The sequence below is a fragment of the Mirounga leonina genome, unplaced genomic scaffold, assembly GCF_011800145.1.
Source record: "Mirounga leonina isolate KUSES-001 unplaced genomic scaffold, KU_Mleo_1.0 Mir_93, whole genome shotgun sequence".
Lineage (NCBI taxonomy): Eukaryota > Metazoa > Chordata > Mammalia > Carnivora > Phocidae > Mirounga > Mirounga leonina.
The window spans coordinates 13,277,920-13,298,939 of record NW_023270854.1 but is presented as its reverse complement, the minus strand read 5'-3'; the positions used below and the strand labels follow the sequence as shown (position 1 = coordinate 13,298,939).

Genomic DNA, 21,020 nt, shown 5'->3' with positions numbered 1-21,020 from the left:
GGAATCACGGAATAATTGGAAAAATGTCAATGACCTCTTTATGTCTAACATGCTCGACCTTATATGTTAGATTTGGAACTTAAAATACAAAACAAGTAGCTCGTTTCTAATAGTAGAATCATTTAAGTATACGTTTACATCACTTCTTTCACCAGAAAGCTAGAATTTAAGTGTTTTTTGTGGTTGGCTATCTTTTCCCTTCCCCGTGGTCGGGGAGATGCCACTTTCTCAGGTGGCCACTGTCTAAACGGACTGTTTACACCTAGTTTGCCAATACGGAAATGAGGAAGGAACTCTGAGTTCAGATTTGATCTCCGCCCAAGCTGAGCTCTGTTTTTCTGTTACTCAGAAACACAATGGGGTTTGTGTGTGGGTGGGGGGGACGATAACGGCCGGAGTGACATGGGAGTGATCCTGGGAGGCTGTTGGTGCCATCTCCTCACAGTTTTTCACTGTTGCTTCTGGCTCCGGGAAAGGTGGTGCCAGGTCTGCATTTACAGTGGAGGCCATGCAACGAGCTCCCTGGACAAACACCACAGTTCTGTCTGCTCTTGGTGGTGATGTGCAAGTCTCTGCCCAAGTGCCCAGGCGAGGGAGGGGAGTGTGGGTGCTGGGATTGCCACAGGGTTGCTCTGAGCTTTGTGTTCTCTGCTCTGGGTGCTCTCATCACACCATTGTGCGTACCTTCTTGAATTACGGTCGTGTAGGTGTCCATGTCTCAAGAGACCAAGCTTTTGAAGACACACAGTGCCACCTCTCCAGGACCAAGTCTAGTGCCCGGTTCATAGAGGCAAATGATAAACATATGTTGAGAGATTCACTCGTCCCCATCCCCTCCATTCGCCTGGCAAAGAGAGGTCAGGATGCTTAGGTGGAGCTCTTATTCTAAATTTCTCAGTATTGTTTTTTCTATATTGTTATAGCCTGGTGCTTTAACAGGGCTTTAACAACATCGGCACCTTGCTTTGCTCCTATTAGTGTATTTTAATTACTAATTATTAATTATTAATTAGCTCCTATTAATGTATATATTGTAATTAATTTTATACCAAAGTTATCTTCACCTGTTGTTAAACAGATTTTATAAAATTGTAATATTAGTACAGGATCAAGAAAAGAGATGTCATTGCAAAAAGGTCTGGGGTCAATTTAAGGCATTTCCTATATATTTGTGGATTTTTTTTTTAAGAAATGATTGCATGTCATAGAGCGGTGATAATTTGAATTTTATTAAAATTGGAAACTTTGGTTTGATATAAAGTATTATAAAACTATTGATGAGGATGGAGTTGAAAATAAGTTGCTAGAATGCTTAGCTAAAAGATTAATAAAGACTCTTCTAAATTTATATTCTCCTCCCTCATGCCTTCCCAAAGCATTTTTAGGGAGTGAGAATTAAAACTAGGTCAGTTAAGAGGTTAAGAATTTTTTACAGAAGTCTAGTAAACTCCCCAGAGACTATCCCTGTAGCCAGGGCATAATTTTCCAAGCCACTGAAAGTTAGGCCAGAGCAATTAATGACTCACTGTGCTGGTGTGCAACAGTCTTTTACTTTACACAAGTAGAATTACTTGTGCTATTTCAGCTGCTTTCACCAAGCCTTTCAGGGTCATTTTGATTGATTTTGAGCATGTTTGGCACATAATAAGGATAAATGCCCCTTCACTAAAGTATAGTGGTAACGACAACAAAGTAAGTCACATGAATGTTTTTCTAAACCTTTCCTTGCTAATAAAAGATGAGGACAGTCCTGTTACAAGGGAAGATGATAATTTCAAAAGCATAGCAAGGATTGGTTAGGACAGGAGAGATGTCTTGGTTTAGAAATGCAACTCAGCTAGATGCATAGCTGAGACCAGTTTTGACATAAGTGCCCTAAAGGCTTGCCAAGAAACAACTGAGGGAAGTGTTGAGCTGAGTAGCCTGTTAGAAATATCTGGAAGCCCAGTAGGTCGTCTGAAAAGTTTGTCGTTCATATTACCATTTTTATGTTTACCCTGCAGTGTACTTTTGGGGAAATATTTTGAGGCCCAAATGAACTTCCCCCTCCCCCTCCCAACATGTTTACAAGTAATTTGGAAAAGAAGACAACCTGAGAAGGTCGTTGGAATTCATGTTCACTTTTATGTGTCTTCCAGAATATGTAGGTTCATGGGGGGGAAATCCCATTTAGTTCCCCAACTCTGTGAGCCTTAAAAAAATGTTTTGCTGTTAATCCAGACTAGCGCGGATTTCCCTAGCCACAGTTCCACTGAACCAATCTTCTAACACTTGAATCCCTTCATGTGTAGTTCATGGATGGTCTGTGAGCCTCATAACTAGTGTCGTGTTCTGCCTTTGACTGAGCTTTATCTGTGTACTGCTCAAGGTGGCAAGAACAGTTGCCGGTGCTCTCGTCCTTTTTTTGTGTTATAGGTTTACACTGCGCTCAGCTGTGATTGTTGGTCAAGGGATGCTTGGTCTGTAGAGCCTCTCCTGATTTTTTTTAAATGAGAAAAGTATTATTTACAGCAGCTTGTTCAATTCATCAGGGCAGGTACCATCTATTCCTCTTTAGTGATGAGGGAACAGAAGGACAGATAGATGAAGTGACTTATCCAGAGCCTCATGGCTTGGAAGTGGTAGAATTGTTTGTACGCCCTGAATATTGTTAAGACTGTGCCCTTTCTCCTGCATGTCAAGTTGCTTGGATCTCAACTTTGTGTCTTCCACTGTCTTGATGTTGGGAGGTGTAATAGAAGTACAGTAGCTTTTACCAAAAGGATTTTGTATTCTCATTGTGAGGTCCTTTAGAGATCCCTTCCTATAACAGATTTGAGGTGATTTCTGCATGTGCCCTTTTCTTTCACTTTCTAAATTTCTATAACCTTTTAAACTTTTCCTGTAACCTTTTAGAATTCAGTGAAGTGCTCACCAAGTGGCATCACCGCTGCCCAGGTAGACAAGCTGTGTAGACAGCAGTGGGCAGAGCCCATGATGTCAAGGAATGGTGCCCCCATGGGGCTTCACCCCTTCCCTGAAGTCTGTTTGTGGTCAGCAGATGCTGTCTGCTTCTCTCGAACATGCCAGACTGTCTTCTGTCACTGCCGTTCCTGAGGCTTAAGCTTCCCCTGGGATAGCATCTGATCATCTTTGCTGTGGTCTAAGGGGTTACGTTATTATTTTATCATGGGAGTTAGAAGTACAGGTCCTCGGGCGCCTGGGTGGCTCAGTTGGTTGGGCGACTGCCTTCAGCTCAGGTCATGATCCTGGAGTCCCGGGATCGAGTTCCGCATCGGGCTCCTGCTCGGCAGGGAGTCTGCTTCTCCTTCTGACCCTCCCCCCTCTCATGTGCTCTCTCTCTCTCATTCTCAAATAAATAAATAAAATCTTTAAAAAAAAAAAAAAAGAAGTACAGGTCCTCGTTCAAACTCAGGTTCTGCTACTGCTCAAACTGGGTGACCATGGGCGTGCTCTGTGACTCTGTTTACCCTTCATCTTTGAAATGAGGGTAAGTCATCACCACACTGAGTTGTTGTGAAGGTTAAGTAGCCTGGCTAGAGCAGTTAGAAGAGGGCCGCCCACAAGTGAAGCACCACCTAAATGTTAGCTGGTATTATTGCTATTCCTACTACTTAAGAAAAAAAAAAGTAATAAAAGGCTACTTGCTCTGAGGTATAGCCAGGTGGATTTCTGATTTATTTTTATTACTTATTTAGGTCTTTCCTGTGAAGGATCTTAGTTTTAATAGGTGCCATGTATGTGGGTCACAGCTTCTTTGGACAGTCCAGCCGATGGTTTTCTCACATGGGAGTCAAGCAAATCTCTTTGTGGCATATCCCTATGTGCCCAGGCTGGTCTGCGTGGAAGCACTTAAATCCGCCCCCCCCCTTTTTGCAGAGACGGGGTGGAGGGGCAGCTCCTGGTAGCTTTTGTGGTCACCTTGGCAGCTCACTGCCCTGCTGCTGTCCTTTCTGTTCTTGCTGTGCACGGCTCTTGCTTGTTGTCACCTTGTTAATGTGGCTTCTTTCCCCTTGTTTCCAGCAGCAACAGCTTGTGGTCCAGAACGAGGAAAGGAATCAAATACTACTTGACATGTAATCATTATCTGTCAGTTGTCTGAGGAGAGTATTTAGTGTGACGCCTCAGTGGAAATAGGATTTGTCCTCTTCACAGTAGTCTCTGTGTGAAAGCATACGCTAGGTGTGTCAGATGCAAGCTGGTGAGAAAGCAGGGGTTGGAAATTGGTCCAGTGGCCATTCTTCTGACAAGTACTTTTTTCGAGGGTCTCACCAAGTGCTGAGCATATCAGGGTATATCAGTGAACAAAATAGGCAAAAATCCCTGCCCTTATGGAGCTTGCGGTCTAGAGACAGAGATTTTCAGAACCTTTCCATGCTTCCCATTTTGCTCACATTGAAAGCTAGAGTATTTACAGGGACTGAAAAGACCCTGCCGGACCTGCTGCCCATCCCTACACCCTTACCTTTCTGATCTCACTACATACAGTCATTCTCCCCTCCAACATGCCGGGCACATCCCTTTTTAGGGCCTTTACCCTTGCTACTTCCGTGTTCCTCTAGACAAATCCCTTCAGCCAACTTCCTCATGCCCTTCGTGTCTAGATGTCACCTGTTCAGTGGGGCCCACCCTGACCAACCTATTCAAGGAGAACTGACCACTTTTCCAACAATCCTGACCCCCTGTTCCTTGCTCTGTTTTTTCCATAGTATTTGCCAATTTTTAACATATAATTGACTTATGTACGAAGGCAGGGATCTTAATTGTGTTTACTGAAGCATACCAAGGGCTTACCTAGGCCAGTATTGGCATATGGGAGGTATTCAGTAAACGTGTTGAATGACTGAAAATGAAAAGTACTCTGGAAAAAGTTGTGAAGGGAGTATTAGTTTCCCAGTTAACAAAACCTTGGTGACTTTAAAACAACAGAAATGTATGGAGTTCTGGAGGCCAGAAGTCCGAAATCAAGGTGTTGGCAGGACCATACTCCTTTGAAGGCTGTAGGGGAGAATCCATTCCTTGCCTCTATCTGCTTCTGGTGGCTCTAAACATTCTTTGGCTTGTGGTCCGTATTACTTCTGTGTCTGCCCCCATATGGTCACATCGACTTCTCTTCTTCTACCTCAAAACACTGCCTCTCTCTTAAAGGATACATATTTCGTCATATAAAGTCATATTCACTCTTGCCATATAAGATAATATTTATAGATTCCAGGGACTAGGATGTGGAAATCTGTGTTTTTGTCTGCCTCGCCTCCTTTTTTGGGGCCACTGTTCAGCCCACTAGTTAAGGGGATCCCTTTGATGACAGGAGGAATTGTTGTCCCTGGTGTACCACCTAGTAGAACACCGAATTCAAAGAAAGCCAGAAGACTGCTCTCATCCATTTTCTTCTTTAACTGAAATTTTAATTGAAATTACATTTTTCTCCCAAAGTAAACACACATACACATGCACACAGAAGAGCACAAAGGATAATATTACAGTTTCCATGTACTTGTCTTCCCCAATTGTTAACACATTTCCATAGTTCCTTCCTATCTTCCCATTCTTATTTCCTTTCCCCTCCCGACCCATATAGAAACAATTGCCATCATTAATTTGGTATGTGACCGATGTAGGGTTTATGTGGTTAATAGTTACTGTTCCATAGCTATTTATATATAATATATGGAGTCATGTGTGTTCGTGTTTTCTCTCCTGGCTTCAGAATACATAAATCCCAGAGAAGGCCTCTGGTAGCCCAGCTGGGGTCACATGCCAGTACTTTTGGATCAATCGTGGGTTCAGTGGATGGGGTACTCTGGTTGTTCAGGCCTGGAGTACGTGCCTATCCCTGTCGCCAGAGGGTCAACATGCTTTGTTCGAAGCTCTGTCAAGATCCCAGGATCCTGAAGGATTGCTATAGGAAGATACGGAAAAAGGATTGGGGGTAGACGAAAACACAGATTTCCACTCAAGTTTGAAGTTTGAGCTTGGACATCAGGTCCTTTGGGAAGCCTTCCCTGACTTCTTAGATCATGCACTTACCATGACTGTAATCATTATCATGTAGTACCTAATTTCCCTCTGCTTCTCTTGAGGTGTGCTCACCCAGGGCGGAGACTGTGTCTGCCTTGTTTACTGTTGTACCACAGGGCACCCTTACATGCTCAATGTGTGTGCACCCTCTCTGCCTGTAACAGGTTCCTGTGAGCGTTTGCACCTGCCTTTCAGGCCCATTACATTCCTCATGGCTCTTTTCACATCTTTTAGTGTATATGGATGATTTGGCCCTGTTTGGGATTTTCTTTTTTCCTTCCTTCCTTCCTTCTTTTTTTGTGGACAACAGTTTCTTCTTTTTCTTATTTAATAGTGAAAATTCAGGGAAAGATATAGTTGTTAAAATGCAGACTGAGACTTCTTTTTTTTTCTTTTTTTAAGATTTTATTTATTTGCTAGAGAGAGGGAGTGCACACGAGCAGGGGGAGCAGCAGGCAGAGGGAGAAGCAGGCTCCCTGCTGAGCGAGGAGCCCGATGTGGGACTCGATCCCAGGACACTGGGATCATGACCTGAGCTGAAGGCAGACGCTTAACCGACTGAGCCACCCAGGCGCCCCTGTAAAGTCTTCTGAGTTGAGCCCTGCCAGGCTGTTTTTACCTCACTCTCCCCTTAGTTCTCAAGTGTGCACAGTAATTTCTTTCTAACCTCAAATATGCCATCAGCAGAATAGGTTTTATGCACATTTACTTCTGAATACCTTTTTAGCATCAGGAGAATTTGGATTTCAGTAGATGTAAGATGTGAATCATCCTATTTGGCAATAGTAGCAATACTAATAATGGTAGTACTAGCAGTCCCCGTATACTGAATGCTGTTTCTGTGTTGGCTGGTAGATGTCCATGTCACCCTTACACCTGGTACACAGGTGAGAAAACTGCAGCTCGGAGGGCTCAGTGATCTGTTCGTGTCCCCTCAGCTCCTAAGTGGGGGGGTTGGGACATAAAGCTGCACACGGACCCCAGGGTCACACTCCTGAGGACCATGCCCTGCTGCCTCTGTAACTGGGAAAGAGAAAGCTAGAGTTTGGAAATAGAAAAGGACATCATACTGGTCACAGATAAGGAGTGGTGTTCCTGCCATAAAGCTTTGGTAAAGATAAAGAGCACAAGGGAGAATCAATCCAAATCTTAGAACAGTATTACCGTGGCCTCTCTGGGGCAGAGAAGGAGCCAAGGTGTGTGCAAGTGGGGCTGAAGCCACACGCAGAGGCATAAAGTGGCACTGCATGACTTGGAATATTGGAGAAAGCATTTGAGAAATACAGGTCATCCAGTGCTCTTTCTGTCTCTAGCATGCTAGTTGGTCTGTGGCCCCGGGACTCTCGCCACGGTCATAGTCATTCAACCAGGAAGGCTTTGAATATGTGGATAAACATTCAGACATAAAATAAATTTTACTTAGAATACTTGCACGAAGCAAAGCCCAATGAATTTATGAGCATCTCATTGAAGCTTTGTGGGACAGACAACCCAAGAAGTTGAGGGCAAGCAGACAGCGGAATCTGATCATATGCTGCCATTACTATTAAAGATGTGTACAAGGCCATCGATACAGCTATTCTTTATTTGTGCTGTTTTAAATCAGTATATACAAGGGCTTTGATAGGTTCTATCTAGACCTTAGTGTCTATCTCCTAACCCTGTAGTTACTCTAGAGTCTTGTATTATTTAGCTCTGAATTCCCTTACCATAAACGTTTTCAGGAACATAACCCCTACGGTTGGAGGAGATTACTGATATCACTGAACCTGATAGGATAATCTGTGCTTTTTGTAACCTGTCTCCTCCGCAGGGTTACTGTAAGTACCTTCCTGGCAGGGACACTGTTTTCTGCTTTTACAGTACTTGACTTGGTTCCATGTTAAGTAAATAGTCTACTGGTTTGTGTTTGGACTCCTAACTAGTGCCACTTGTACAATATGTCTGTGTTCTCAACGGGGTTATTGTGTTTCTATCCATAGAGGGCATCTGTAGGATAAATGGACGGTACTAAAATCAGGCTGGGTTTTATCCCCCTCCAGGTTGCGTCACAACGCATTAGCTCAGTGGACCTCTCGTGTTGTAGCCTGGAGCATCTGCCTGCCAACCTCTTCTACAGCCAAGACCTCACTCATCTCAACTTAAAACAAAACTTCCTAAGGCAGAATCCCTGCCTACCAACTGCCAGGGGGCTCAATGAACTGCAAAGGTGAGCATACAGAAATGGGTAGCCTCTGATTGTTATTTGAATATTCTGACTTAAAAAGCTACAGTGTGTAACCTTTCTCTTTCAGAGGGCAGGGTAATAGGACTTTATGGAAGTGAGGACATTATCAGTTTCATTCTAGAATTTTTTTTAAGGTCCCTGCCTTTGAAACGAATGATTTATGATATTAATTAACTGGACAGATTTGTGTAAGAAGGATATTTCTTTTGAAAACACTTCTGTTCCCTAACTGATCTACAAATGGGTCTGTGAAAAGTTTGTTACTCGGTGTTACTTCTGAACTACTGAGGTTTGGTCAGATTAGATTATTTCTTTTGAAATTTATGAAAAGTCAGTTTCTTCTGTGAAAAGACATTTCCCCACCAGTTTAAGAACTAAGGTTTAAATCCACTAATACCAGGGCATCTGGGTGATTAGTGTGTAGGTTTCAAGAGTCCAATGTTAAAACAGTATGCTTTATAACTGGAGAGAAGGGGCTTTATTTGCGTGTACTTAAAACAGATTTAAGAATTTACTGTATTCATTTCCTCTTTAGAGCAATGATCATTCTTGATTCTGTGGTAAATTAAGCCTCTGATGCTTATATATTTGTTGCAGATATCTGAGACTATAACTGCAAAAGAATGTAACTTTTAAATAATGAATTGTTCACTTGTTCTAAATGACTGATAATGATCCGAGATTAAACTATGGTAACTTACCATTGTGATTATGTGTTCACGTGTTTTAATATCCAAAAAGAAAAACCCAGTAAGTGTTTATTATAAAGTTTGTGCAATGTGTAATTGGAAAAGAGAAGAGTATTCTAATTGTCTTTTCAGACCATTGTGAATAGTCTTCTTTGATGCTATACCAAAACTTGACAAGTGGTCATTTCTTAAATGTTGGTTCCAGTATGGAATCTTAAACCCTGTTGTTAAACTTGAAAAAATTCTTTTACATTAGGTTCTGTTGACCTTTGTTGCACTTTAAATGGGTCCTTGCCCATGCATCACTTTATCTCATTAATTATTGGCCATTTGGGAAATACTAGCTCATTAGAAAATGGAGCTATTCCAGATGTTAATGCACTTTATTGTGCAATTTCAAGACATCACAGTTGTTAATATCACCACTGAGCTCATCAGAAAAATCTTTAAGTATTGGGAAGTTCTCAAGTTCACGGTGGAAACAAGTTTTCCAAAATTTGGTGTTCATTTGGAAGCTTGAAGGCTATCCTTGGCAACAAATACCGTCAGTTGTTTTTCCTGAAATGACCTTCTCACTTCATTGTAGAGAAAATGTCTGCCAAATACCCAAGTCCGAATAGTGAATTTGTCAGTTGTTCTTTCACGTAAAAGTTGCATTCCATGAATTGACTAGTTTGGCTCACAGCTCAAATAATCATACAAGTGTTTTCTTTGAGATAACCATCATACTTTACAGCAAAGGTGCTTTTATCCACAGATATAGAGGGCCAATCAGGAAACTCTGAAAGAACTAAATAATAAGCAGTGTAGGACGTTCAAACTCTTGGTATCATACTCTTGAATCCTAAGACACCAGCAAAGGGACATCAGAATTCATTCAAACCAATGCTCCCATTTTAGAGATGAGGTGGATGGAGAAGGTAAATGTCAGTTTCAGATTGATGGTTACCTGTTGTGAGGCAGTTAGGGGCATAGGATTAGGGAATGGTCTGAGGAGGGTTTCAGCTATATCCATATGTTTATTTCTTTAAAAATAGAAGCAAATATGAAAAAATTAGACGCAAATATGACAAAAATGTTAATATTTGAAAAAGCTGAAGAGTGGTTGTTTGGATGATCATTATCTTTTGTATTTTTCTATTTGCATGTTTCATAATAATTTCAAAATTTAAAACCTAAACACAAAGAAAATCAAAGTGCTTCTAATTCCATAAGGGAATAGGATGCTCCCAAAGAGCCAGCCAGCATTTCTGGACTAAACAAATAAATACCCAGGTGAAAGGGTATTTGGGGCATTGCCCTGCTTATTATTTAATTCTTTCAGAGTTTCCTGATTGGCCCTCTATATCTGTGGATTCTACGTCTATAAATTTCTTTTCGACCCTTCCCCCCCTTCTCCTGTGCTCCCCCTTCCTCAGCACACGGCCTGTCCCGCAGCTGTCCGAGGAAGCGCTTCTCCGCTCTCCCGCGGACAGCGTGGGGACAGCACAGGGACAACGCAGGGAGCTCTGCAGAGCGGCTGCTGCCCTGTCATTTTCCCACTGCAGTTCGCCCTCGCTAGTCTTCTCGCCTGCAGTTTCCTACATTCCTTGCTTTCGTTTCGTAGTTTAAAAATTTAAACCTTTTCCCCAAGTAACATCCTATGTAGATTTTTTTAAATCTTAACAAACAACAAGACTTATAATAAGAAATATGTGCCGGGAACTCCCACCCATCCTTACACCCCAGGCCTCCTCCCCAGGCAACCACTTTTGAGTCTTTTGGCTCTTTTATGCAGTTTTCCTGCATCTTCCGAAGTACTCTTTATATACTGCTGTTTTAACGTTTTTTTGTTCTTGGACATTCTATGTTGATTTATTACTGTGGAAGGTGAAGATGTAGCTCTCTTACCTTGCCTCCCCGCATGCGCACACCGCTGCCTCTGCCATCCGCTCGGGGTAAGGCCAGCTGTCCGTTTTGGAGCAGGGAGCTGTGGCCCACAGCCAAGGCGCTTTAAAGGCAGTGACTACATTTCCTTTCCTGTGTTGGCTGGAGCCTCTCACATGCGTACTTTTTTTCTCTAGGGTTTCTAAGTTTTCTGACAGAACTCTGACATTCTGACACCTTTTTCTTGGACACTTCTTTCGTCCTGGAGTCAGGGCAGCAACCTGCTCCGTGTGCCTACTGCACAGCTGGTGTCCTGGGATGACCTTCCGTCATTTTCCTGGTAGTTCTTGTCTCCCCCGTGTTGGACCCATAGTTTGCTGACAGCTGGTAACTTGAAGAAAGACTTGGTTTACTCCCTGTTTTTAATGGAATATCTTCCTGAGAAAGGAGACACGGGAGACCAATTTATTAGACACTTTACATGTCTGAAAATATTTTTCTCTCCCACTTGAATGGTAACCTGGCTGGCTTCTAGGTAGGAAAACGGGGTGTCCTGAGAATTTTGACGCCGGTGCACCATTATCTTCTAGTTTCTAGAGTTGCTATCAAAAAGTGTTATGCTATCCTGATTCCTCTCTTTACAGGTGACCTTTTCCCCCCTTTTGTTTGCTTGTTTGTTTTGGTTTGGTTTGGTTTAAACCTCCAAAAGATTTTAGGATCTTCCTTTTATGGCATTCTATTAATTTCAGCCACTATGATGAACACTTGATCTAAAAAAATTATGTCCTTTAGTTCTGGAAAACTTTCCCATTATGTTTTTTTGATCATTTTCTCCCTGACCTTGGTTTTCTCTTTTCTTCCTCTGAATTCCTGGGAGTTTGGTGAGACCTCCTTGTTTCTCTTCTAATTCGCTAATTTTCCTAGCTCTTTGCTTTAATGTCCTATTTGACAGGTGTCCTCTATCTTAACCCTTCTGAAATTCTGCTGTCTTTATTTTTCAAGAGCTCTTTCTTATTTGTTTTTAATTTGTGTACATTTTAATAGCATTCTCTTCTGTTTTTTCTCTTCTGTTTCTGAGGACATTAAAGTTATTTATTTATTCATTTCCTTCTTGCACTGTCAGTTTCTTTTTTCCTGTTTGTGTAGGTGTCTGAGTTTTTGTGTTAGAAACGTAACTATTTGGGGGCGCCTGGGTGGCTCAGTCGTTAAGCGTCTGCCTTCGGCTCAGGTCATGATCCAGGGTCCTGGGATCGAGCCCCACATCGGGCTCCCTGCTCTGCGGGAACCCTGCTTCTCCCTCTCCCACTCCCAGGCTTGTGTTCTCTCTCTCACTGTCTCTCTCTGTCAGATAAATAAATAAAAATCTAACAAAAAAAAAGTAACTATTTGGTGATCCTTTGCTCTCTGTTCCTATTTAATGGTGAGTCACTGAAAAGTGAGTTGGCTACTGAGATACGTGGGCAGGGCTTCTCCACCATACAGCTGCTCTGCCGTGGCTATCGGGGGTGAACTTGTGGTTTCATTGGGGAACTTCCAAAGACAGTATCTGTGGATCTTTTCCCTGAGGCATGTCAGTTTTACTTGAGAGGAATCCTGTGGTCTTCTGTGTGGGCAGTGCATGCCAAGATTCGGGAAGCAGAGTGAGGAAAAGAGCTGGAATCTCAAGGTTAGAGTGTGGGTTTTTAATTTATCCCTGTTTTCAGAACAGTGTTTTCTACTGGGCCTGATGTCTTTGAGCCAGAGACTCTCCAGTTCAGGTTCTTCCAGGGAATAAGCTGTGTTCTGCTGGAATTGAGGAAAGGATCTGGGGTCTTAACTCTTCCTTGTGTAACCTCATGAAGTCTTCTTGTAGAAGTATAACAAAATCATAGAAAAGGCACAAGTATGAGTCTACAATTCGGTGGGTTTCCACAGAGTAAACACATCCATGTAACCAGTACCTATATTGAGAAATAGAATATTACTAGCACCCCAGAAGCCTTCCTGTGCCCCTCCTCTAATTACAGATTAGATTAAAAATAATCACTATCTTGACTTTTAACACCATAAATGAGTTTTGCCTGTTTTCGTACTTGATATAAATGGGTAGTATATAGTGGTGTCCAGCTTCTTTCATTTACTTTTTTTTAGAAAAGCGAACAAAGCATATGAAGTTACATATGATTAGTTTGTTCTTTGTAGTGTGCAGGATAAAGCCATGTCTTTTACTTAAGGTAGAAGATTTTTCAGTTTTACGCTGCAGCAAAGGTTTCTGTTTCTTTCTGTTGCTTTATGCCTAGGGGAGATAGACCGAGGGGACTTGGTGTGTGTGGGGGGGGTTGGTCTGAGCACCTGCTAAAGCTGCTGTTGTGTTACCCTTTAGAAAACAAATGGGCTTTAAACCAATTTTTTTTCCTACCACATACTACTACCCCCATTGTCCAAGAAATATTTTATTGCAAAGTTCTCAAAGTAATAAATTTGTAAGTCTAGTATAATACACATACACACACACTTAGTGCTAGGAAATGAAATTATAATATAGATTTTTAAACTCATATACTCCAAAAAGCATTAATGTAGCTTTTATATACTGATACAATTAATATGGTAGATTTGAGATATGCCATATATTTAGTTGCTTATTTTTATTTGTGCATTTAAGGAATTTGTGCTAATTCTAGTGCATGTTTCACAGTGAATATGTTAGAGAGAGGTACCAGAGGGGAACTTACTGTGTTTTTACCTAAGTCTCAAGGAATGAATTTTTAGATTACAAAATTAGTTAGGGCAGATATCCAGGGAGTAACTTTAAGTATAGTGCGTTTAAAACAGGTAGGAGTTCAGTGACTTTCTCTCTTAACCACATATCGCCTTAATTTTTCTCCTATTGGAAATTCTTGCTTTAAATAAATGAGCTGTTTTCACAGAACATTTACGTTGGTATTTCCAGCCGCATTCTAAATCTGGAAAGATGGCATGCTGATGTACACACATAGGCCAGCAGTTTCAGAGGGAAAACATTGTTCTTGGAACGACCACTGTTTGTTTTTCCTTTATTGGCATTGGAACTCTTCAAGTTAGTTTTCAAAATATAGAGGAGAGGCAAAATCAGAGTAATTTTTGGTAGTTTAATGGTTTCTTTCCTGATTATGTGTGTCACTATTAATTATAATGTATTATTTACCTCTATTTTATTAATAGAACTTCACTTACATTAGCTACATTTTCATTTAGATGACCCAGATGGTGTTAGTACTAAGATTATTATTATTTGCAATGGAGAATTTTTTAAAATTATAATACATTTCAAGTCAGGAAACGACAGATGTTGGCGGGGATGCGGAGAAAGGGGAACCCTCCTACACTGTTGGTGGGAATGCAAGCTGGTGCAGCCACTCTGGAAAACAGTATGGAGGTTCCTCAAAAAGTTGAAAATAGAGCTACCATATGATCCAGCAATTGCACTACTGGATATTTACCCCAAAGATACAAAAGTAGGGATCCGAAAGGGTACGTGCACCCCGATGTTTATAGCAGCAATGTCCACAATAGCCAAACTGTGGAAAGAGCCAAGATGTCCATCGACAGATGAATGGATAAAGAAGAGGTGGTATATATATACAATGGAATATTATGCAGCCATCAAAAGGAATGAGATCTTGCCATTTGCAACGACGTGGATGGAACTGGAGGGTATTATGTTGAGCGAAATAAGTCAAACAGAGAAAGACATGTATCATATGACCTCACTGATATGAGGAATTCTTTTTTTTTTTTTTTAAGAGTTTATTTATTTATTTGAGACAGAGAGAATGGGAGACAGAGAGCGTGAGAGGGAGGAGGGTCAGAGGGAGAAGCAGACTCCCTGCCGAGCAGGGAGCCCGATGCGGGACTCGATCCTGGGACTCCAGGATCATGACCTGAGCCGAAGGCAGTCATTTAACCAACTGAGCCACGCAGGCGCCCCATATGAGGAATTCTTAATCGCAGGAAACAAACTGAGGGTTGCTGGAGTGGGGGGTGGGGTGGGAGGGATGGGGTGACTGGGTGATAGACACTGGGGAGGGTATGTGCTCTGGTAAGCACTGTGAATTGTGCAAGGCTATTGAATCTCAGATCTGTACCTCTGAAACAAATAATGCAATATATGTTAAGAAAAAAAAAAAAAGAAGAAGAAGAAGGTAGCAGGAGGGGAAGAATGAAGGGGGGGGATCGGAGGGGTAGACGAACCATGAGAGACGATGGACTCTGAAAAACAAACAGGGTTCTAGAGGGGGGCGGGTGGGAGGATGGGTTAGCCTCGTGATGGGTATTGAGGAGGGCACATTCTGCATGGAGCACTGGGTGTTATGCACAAACAATGAATCATGGAACACTTCATCTAAAACTAATGATGTAATGTATGGGGATTAACATAAGAATAAAAAAATAAAAAATTATAATACGTTTCTTTGTAAAGTCAATGGAGAGGACAACTTCTTTTACTGTTTTAAATTCGAGGAATATAACTTTCCTTACCATGTCTTAAGTTTATTGTTTTTAATACTGTAGTGAAGCGGTATGAACTTATTTATACAAAATTATGTTAGTGTTCAAACATTTTACTGTACTGATACATTTAGCTCTTTTAAAATTACCATTAAAGTTGGTAGTAATATTGCATTGAAGGCTCTAGAGTTTGTAAGGTATGACAGATCAGAGAGTTCTTTTATGGTGATAGCCAGTGCAGTGTTTACAAAGAGCTGTGTGGAAAGCAAACTCAAAAGCAGAGTTTGATAGTAGTAATTTGTATGCGCGTGTTTCTGTAGCTTTGTCCATGGTACTTGGAAAGTTTGCCACTACATTTGAACTTAAATGTCCTCATCTTAGATAATTTTAATTTATTAATCACTTCTGCCTGTCACTTTTATAGGTGAGCCTGTTTTAATATTTGACAAATGGATAATTAAAACACTTCAATTGCTTAATTCTATATGTGAGAAATTAGACAAATTATGTAATAAGTACTCTCATAAATACAAAATGATTATGTTTCAGTTGTGTTGATGGCTGGTGATTATCTATTACTTCCATCCATTAATAAGGGAAGTGAATCTGATTCCCAGCTCTTGCTATTTGTAGGTGAGCTGGTATAGAGAAACAAAGTTAGCAGAGCTAGAGGGTCCCAGCAAGTTCTAGGAATGGAGCTGATTTTTTTATAGGAGGATTATTAACTTTAACTTCAATAGAAGTTGGCATTTCAAATTATTTGGTAAATCATGTATGTCTGCAAAATTATTAATGTGCTTTTTACCATACGTGATCCTGAAATGCCCCCCCCCCCCAAAAAAAAGTCCCCTCAGATTTACCACCATCAGCCTTTTTTTTTTTAAACATTCTTCTTTGGATACTGAATTTTGTTGTTGTTTTGTTACTGTGCCCCTCATAGTTTCACAATATTTAATGCAATAGGTAAAAAAGAGCCTGCTTTTGTGAAGATGTAATGCCTAGGAATAGCTGTATTGCTTCAACTTGTAAACATTTGTTGCATTTAATTTTTGCCTGAGTGACTTTCAGCATAGGTACCGTAAGGAAAGAGTTGACTTCAGCCTGTCACCTGTTTGTTTTGTTTTGTTTTTTACTGTTTTCTGTATTTATCTTGTTTGCTTTGAATTCTTAGGGAGCAGGGATCTGTTCTTCCTCAGAGGGAGGATCCACTACCAGGGGGGCCATTACATACATACTTGGTAAAGGAATGAATTTGTGAGCGAATAGTGGTGGGAATCGTCTTGATTCCTTCAACACTATGTTAAGTATACCCCACTTCTTTGCAAAAGGTATTTGTAGCCACATGTGGAAGGAAGGGAGACTGGTAATTTATCATTATGTTTCTCTTTGGTTGAAGGTAAGATGAGAGAGCCTGCATGGTGAGGTGATTCAGAGAAGATTACTAAGAAAGGGATTTGTAGTTGGAAAAGGAAGCATTAGATTTTAAATGGACAGTATGATATTGGACTTACCTAAAAAAAAATTTTTTTTTTACAAGTCTATTCACCATTCTCTAAACATACTTCACATTTCACCTTGCAAGGAATGTGCCTGGCCTGCTTTTCACCCACCAGACCTGGGCTCAACCCAGTGAATCCTCCTCCCCTTCAAAGCACATTTGTAATGACCTTTGTTTCTTGAAGCTTTTCGTTATTTCCCATTTCCATGTGACCTTTTCGTTTTCTGAATTGTTAGCTTTCTCTCTACTTAGTGCATTTACCAAGTATACCTTTTATAATAAACATGTGAAAACTTCAAACATCATCATCTATATGAAGTCCTTGAGAACAGAGATGGAGTTTCCTTATATTTGTCTTCCCTCTCTGCTGCCCACCCCCCATATTTAGACACGGGATATTGTGTGTGTGTGTGTGTGTGTGTGTGTGTATGGCAATATTTGTTGAATTGTTAGTTTTCCCACAACCAAGGATAATCAAAGAAATGTGATCCTAAAACTTTCAGAAAAGAGCATCCAAAAAATGCTTTGAACAGTAGCACCATTTGGTGTATTTAGTGCTTGAGGTGACTATTTTAAGGGGACATTAGTCCTTTAGAATGATTGTAGATCAATCATGTTACATTATATAGCCTCTGGAGATCAATTTCAAGAAACTTAGGAGTAAGCTTGTCATTATGTTTTATAGGCTATGGTATAAAATGGGTATAATGTAACCTAAAATATGATGAAGATTACAATTACCTTTGGGTCAAGGAGAGCGTGAATTAAAGACTTGGAGGAAAGAAGTGATTTGATCTTTGTTTAAATGTGAAATGTGTTTTAGCCAAAAAGAATACGAGGGATGGGGGTGGGGGTGAAGCAGGGATTTTTCAAATGGGAGAACAGTGGGGAGAAGGAATGAAGTTGAGTTGGGTGTGCAAGTGTGTGGGTGGAGTAGAATGAAAGCCATGAAAAAATGAGCATTGAGAAACTCATAATTATGCCTGGAATTTATCAAGTACCTTCTTCTTAGAAAGCTCAATTTTCTACATTTTTAATCCCCATGGAGTGGAAAACAAATGACCTTATTTACTACGTTTTTGGGGGGGATCTTGGCATTCCAGAGCTACAAAGTTATTCATGTTAATTTTTTACCCATACCAAAAGTTCACATTTCCAGGTTTTTAAAGAAAAAGATTTTAATATTTTGTTTTTATCAGTAATTTCTGAAAACTCAACTTTTAATGGGAATAGTGATGATTCATTAACAGTAGGATCAGGAGCAGCATGCTAAAATATTTTTGCAGCTCATTTTCCAGACTTAGAACTGCAGTACTTAGCCCAGTTTCAGCTTCTTTGAAAATGCTGTGCGATATAAAAAAATATTACAAGTGAACAAGAGCTAAGTGCTGCAGAAAGGGTATGGCCAATGTGTTAAAGAACACTTAGCACAAGTGCTGCTCAGGGATGAATAACCTTGGGAAGGAATTTCCACTACTGGGGTTTGGTGAGGCTTGCCAAGTGTGTAAGGAATTTCATAGACTGGGTGGAATGCCCTTCTTTCAGTTAACTCTTCCCAATACTGGAAGTTCCTTTATTATACAGCTTTGCTTTTCAGATGGAATTTTGATCCTCTTGGGAAGCTTTCCATTTCACACGTTTCCCATTTTCCTTCCCTGATCAAAGGAAAGCCTTTACTTGGTGCTTGGGGCGCTGAGATTGTGTAGCCTTTGGTCCTCCCCTCCCCCTGGTGTGGGCTCCCGACCTCATTTCTGAAAATAATAGCTGATTTTCTTCTTCCCTCACATTGTGCACGAAGAGGGAGCTCAGAAAGAAACAAAAGATTTCTTTATCAGCCAGACTGTACTAAATTACAGTCTGCCCTATTGACTTCCTTGGGATCCTTTAAGATGTTTAACTTTTTTTTCCCACTTAAATGAAAAGAAAGGAGGGATCTTCAGAAGCCTTGGCTTGATTCCAGTGAGGGTATTGTATTCTGGCCAATTCTATTCTTCCATTTGTTCTTGTTGAGCTCTTTGCTGTACTCTCCAAGCTTTAACTTAACTGCAAGCGGTTAATGTGGCACATAGTATTTGTAGGTATTTGTTATTCTGAGTGGTAACCAGCTTTTCACTCTGCATATAGCTCTTAGGGGACAGTGATAAAAGCATGCAGGGAGAGGCCAACCGATGATGCTTATTTTGTGTTTTTTAATGGTGAAGTGTTGTCACGACTTGGGAACATGATTACTGTCGTTCCTGATGACTTCTGAAAACAGCCCTTTGGTCGCCAGTACAAGAATACCGAGGGCAACCCAGGAATGCTCCTTTCTCCCTCTCTCTTCTGCCTCCGGTCAAACAGCGTCAGCTCACTCTGGAGCTCCTTCTGACCAGACACATGTGCCACTTTTGAAAACGAAAAATCCCTGAGAGTTGTTATTCCTAAGAGTGCCTGTAGTTCCGGTGTCATTCACCATGCTCTCCATAGTAACAGAGCTGTGACTGGGAGGAGTCACGCACTTGCTGTCATTTCCCACGGTGGGTTAGGATGGTGGTGCCAGTGCTGGAAGGACATTCCACAGTGGCTTCTCTAAAGGAGGGCACACTCATCCCTCCCGGGTGATGTCTTTGGGACGTGTAATTAACAAGAGAACCTTAGAGAAAGTCTGACTTTCCACATAGTTTTCTCTCTTTCCAATTGTAAGATTTCTGCCAGAATGCACCTTTCACCCCAGGTAGACAGGTAGGGGTATGCGTGTATGTATGCGTGTGTGTGTACATGTGTGTGTGTAGTGGAAGCACATCAAGGTAAGCAGAGATGTTCCATGATTTGCATGATACACACAAAGCCATGTATCCTTGCATAGACTGTTTTACTTCTTATTCAAATTTTTTCATAGGTAAATAGCAGTGTCTTCATCTGGAATTTGAGGGACTCTGTGCTTAGTATTTACTCGCCCTTTGCGACCACAGTTCTTTCAGCTTAATGCTATCATTTGCTTAATTTTCCCAAGTATACCCTGTAGTTTTTGCCCTCCAAATCAGTGTTTCTCAAAATACGATTTATGAAATGCCTACATCAGGGGGAATTCACAGAACACCTTTTTTCCTGCCATCCCTGCGGAGTCAGAACCTCTGGTGATGAGACCCAGGAAACTGCATTTTTAACAACGCGTGCTAAATTTGAGAAACCATCCTGCCACCCTGTTCTCCTTGAATGTCCTCTCTTCCAATCCCCATCTCCTCATCCATTAAACTCTTGTTTGTGTCCCTTCCATCAAAGTGAGTTTTCTTTTCTGTGAGTACTCATGATTTTTTTTCCCAGTAAGTTTCATCTTGTGCTTTGTATTAGAGCAGCTTTACTCCCAAACTATTTTTAAAATCCTGGAGGTGAAAACCATATGTAACTCACATTTGTATGCTTCACACACCTGTGTGCATAATAAGAACTCAGACAATGTTTACTGAATGGATGGTTGTTCAGACTTTTATTGTATCTAGTAAACTTTTGGGTATTGGATTTTTTCTGTTAACTACCAGATATGCTTGGTTTATTTGTGATGTGAGCTTAAGCTACTCATGTCTAAGCACGTTTTCATGATATAATCATTCTCTCTGACCTTAGCTTACGTTCACTTTCTCCTTTGATAATCTGATATCTTTGATAGAGCGGTTATCTGGTTTTCATTTTTATATATCTTTATATGACTCAACTGGGATTTTATCCAAATATACTTTATGGATCTTCTCTTTTTCTTTCCTCTGAGAAGAGGAGTGGAAATAGTGATCTGTTCTCTGCTTTTTATATTTTTGTTCTTTGTCCTAGTAGTATGGTGGTTAATATTAAACATCTCTTGAATGATGTTGCAATTGAATTGGCTGTGGGCAGAACTGTTGGTAAGAAAATGAGAAAAGGTAGTCATGGATAAATTGAATAAAGAAACCATTTCATAGGAAAATATGTTTAACTGTGACATGGTAACATACCTCTTGTTTATCTTTTCGATCATTATATTGCCAGTTTATAAAAGAATCAGAAAACGACAGATTTATGCTGCTTGTGACTCATTGTTTTCATGAATTTAGTTAGTGCAGGGTTATTGTAGATTACAGTAGATCTAGTGACTGCTCTTTCCACGTGATTACCATCTTATGATTTGGAGTGGTTTTCTTTCTTTCTTTCTTTCTTTTTTCTTTTTTCTTTTTTCTTTTTTCTTTTTTCTCCTTTCTCCTTTCTCCTTTCTCCTTTCTCCTTTCTCCTTTCTCCTTTC

General features: G+C 40.7%; 1 protein-coding gene across 1 annotated transcript in view; it reads left to right on the top strand.

Moving 5' to 3' along the window:
• Positions 1 to 21,020, top strand: part of PHLPP1 (PH domain and leucine rich repeat protein phosphatase 1) — a gene marked incomplete at its 5' end in the record, with an annotated part of 217,907 nt that overhangs the window by 132,348 nt on the left and 64,539 nt on the right. Inside the window, one exon of the mRNA XM_034996268.1 lies at positions 8,064 to 8,230. Within this exon, the coding sequence (XP_034852159.1) occupies positions 8,064 to 8,230 (167 nt within the window). The remainder of the gene's footprint in view (positions 1 to 8,063; positions 8,231 to 21,020) is intronic.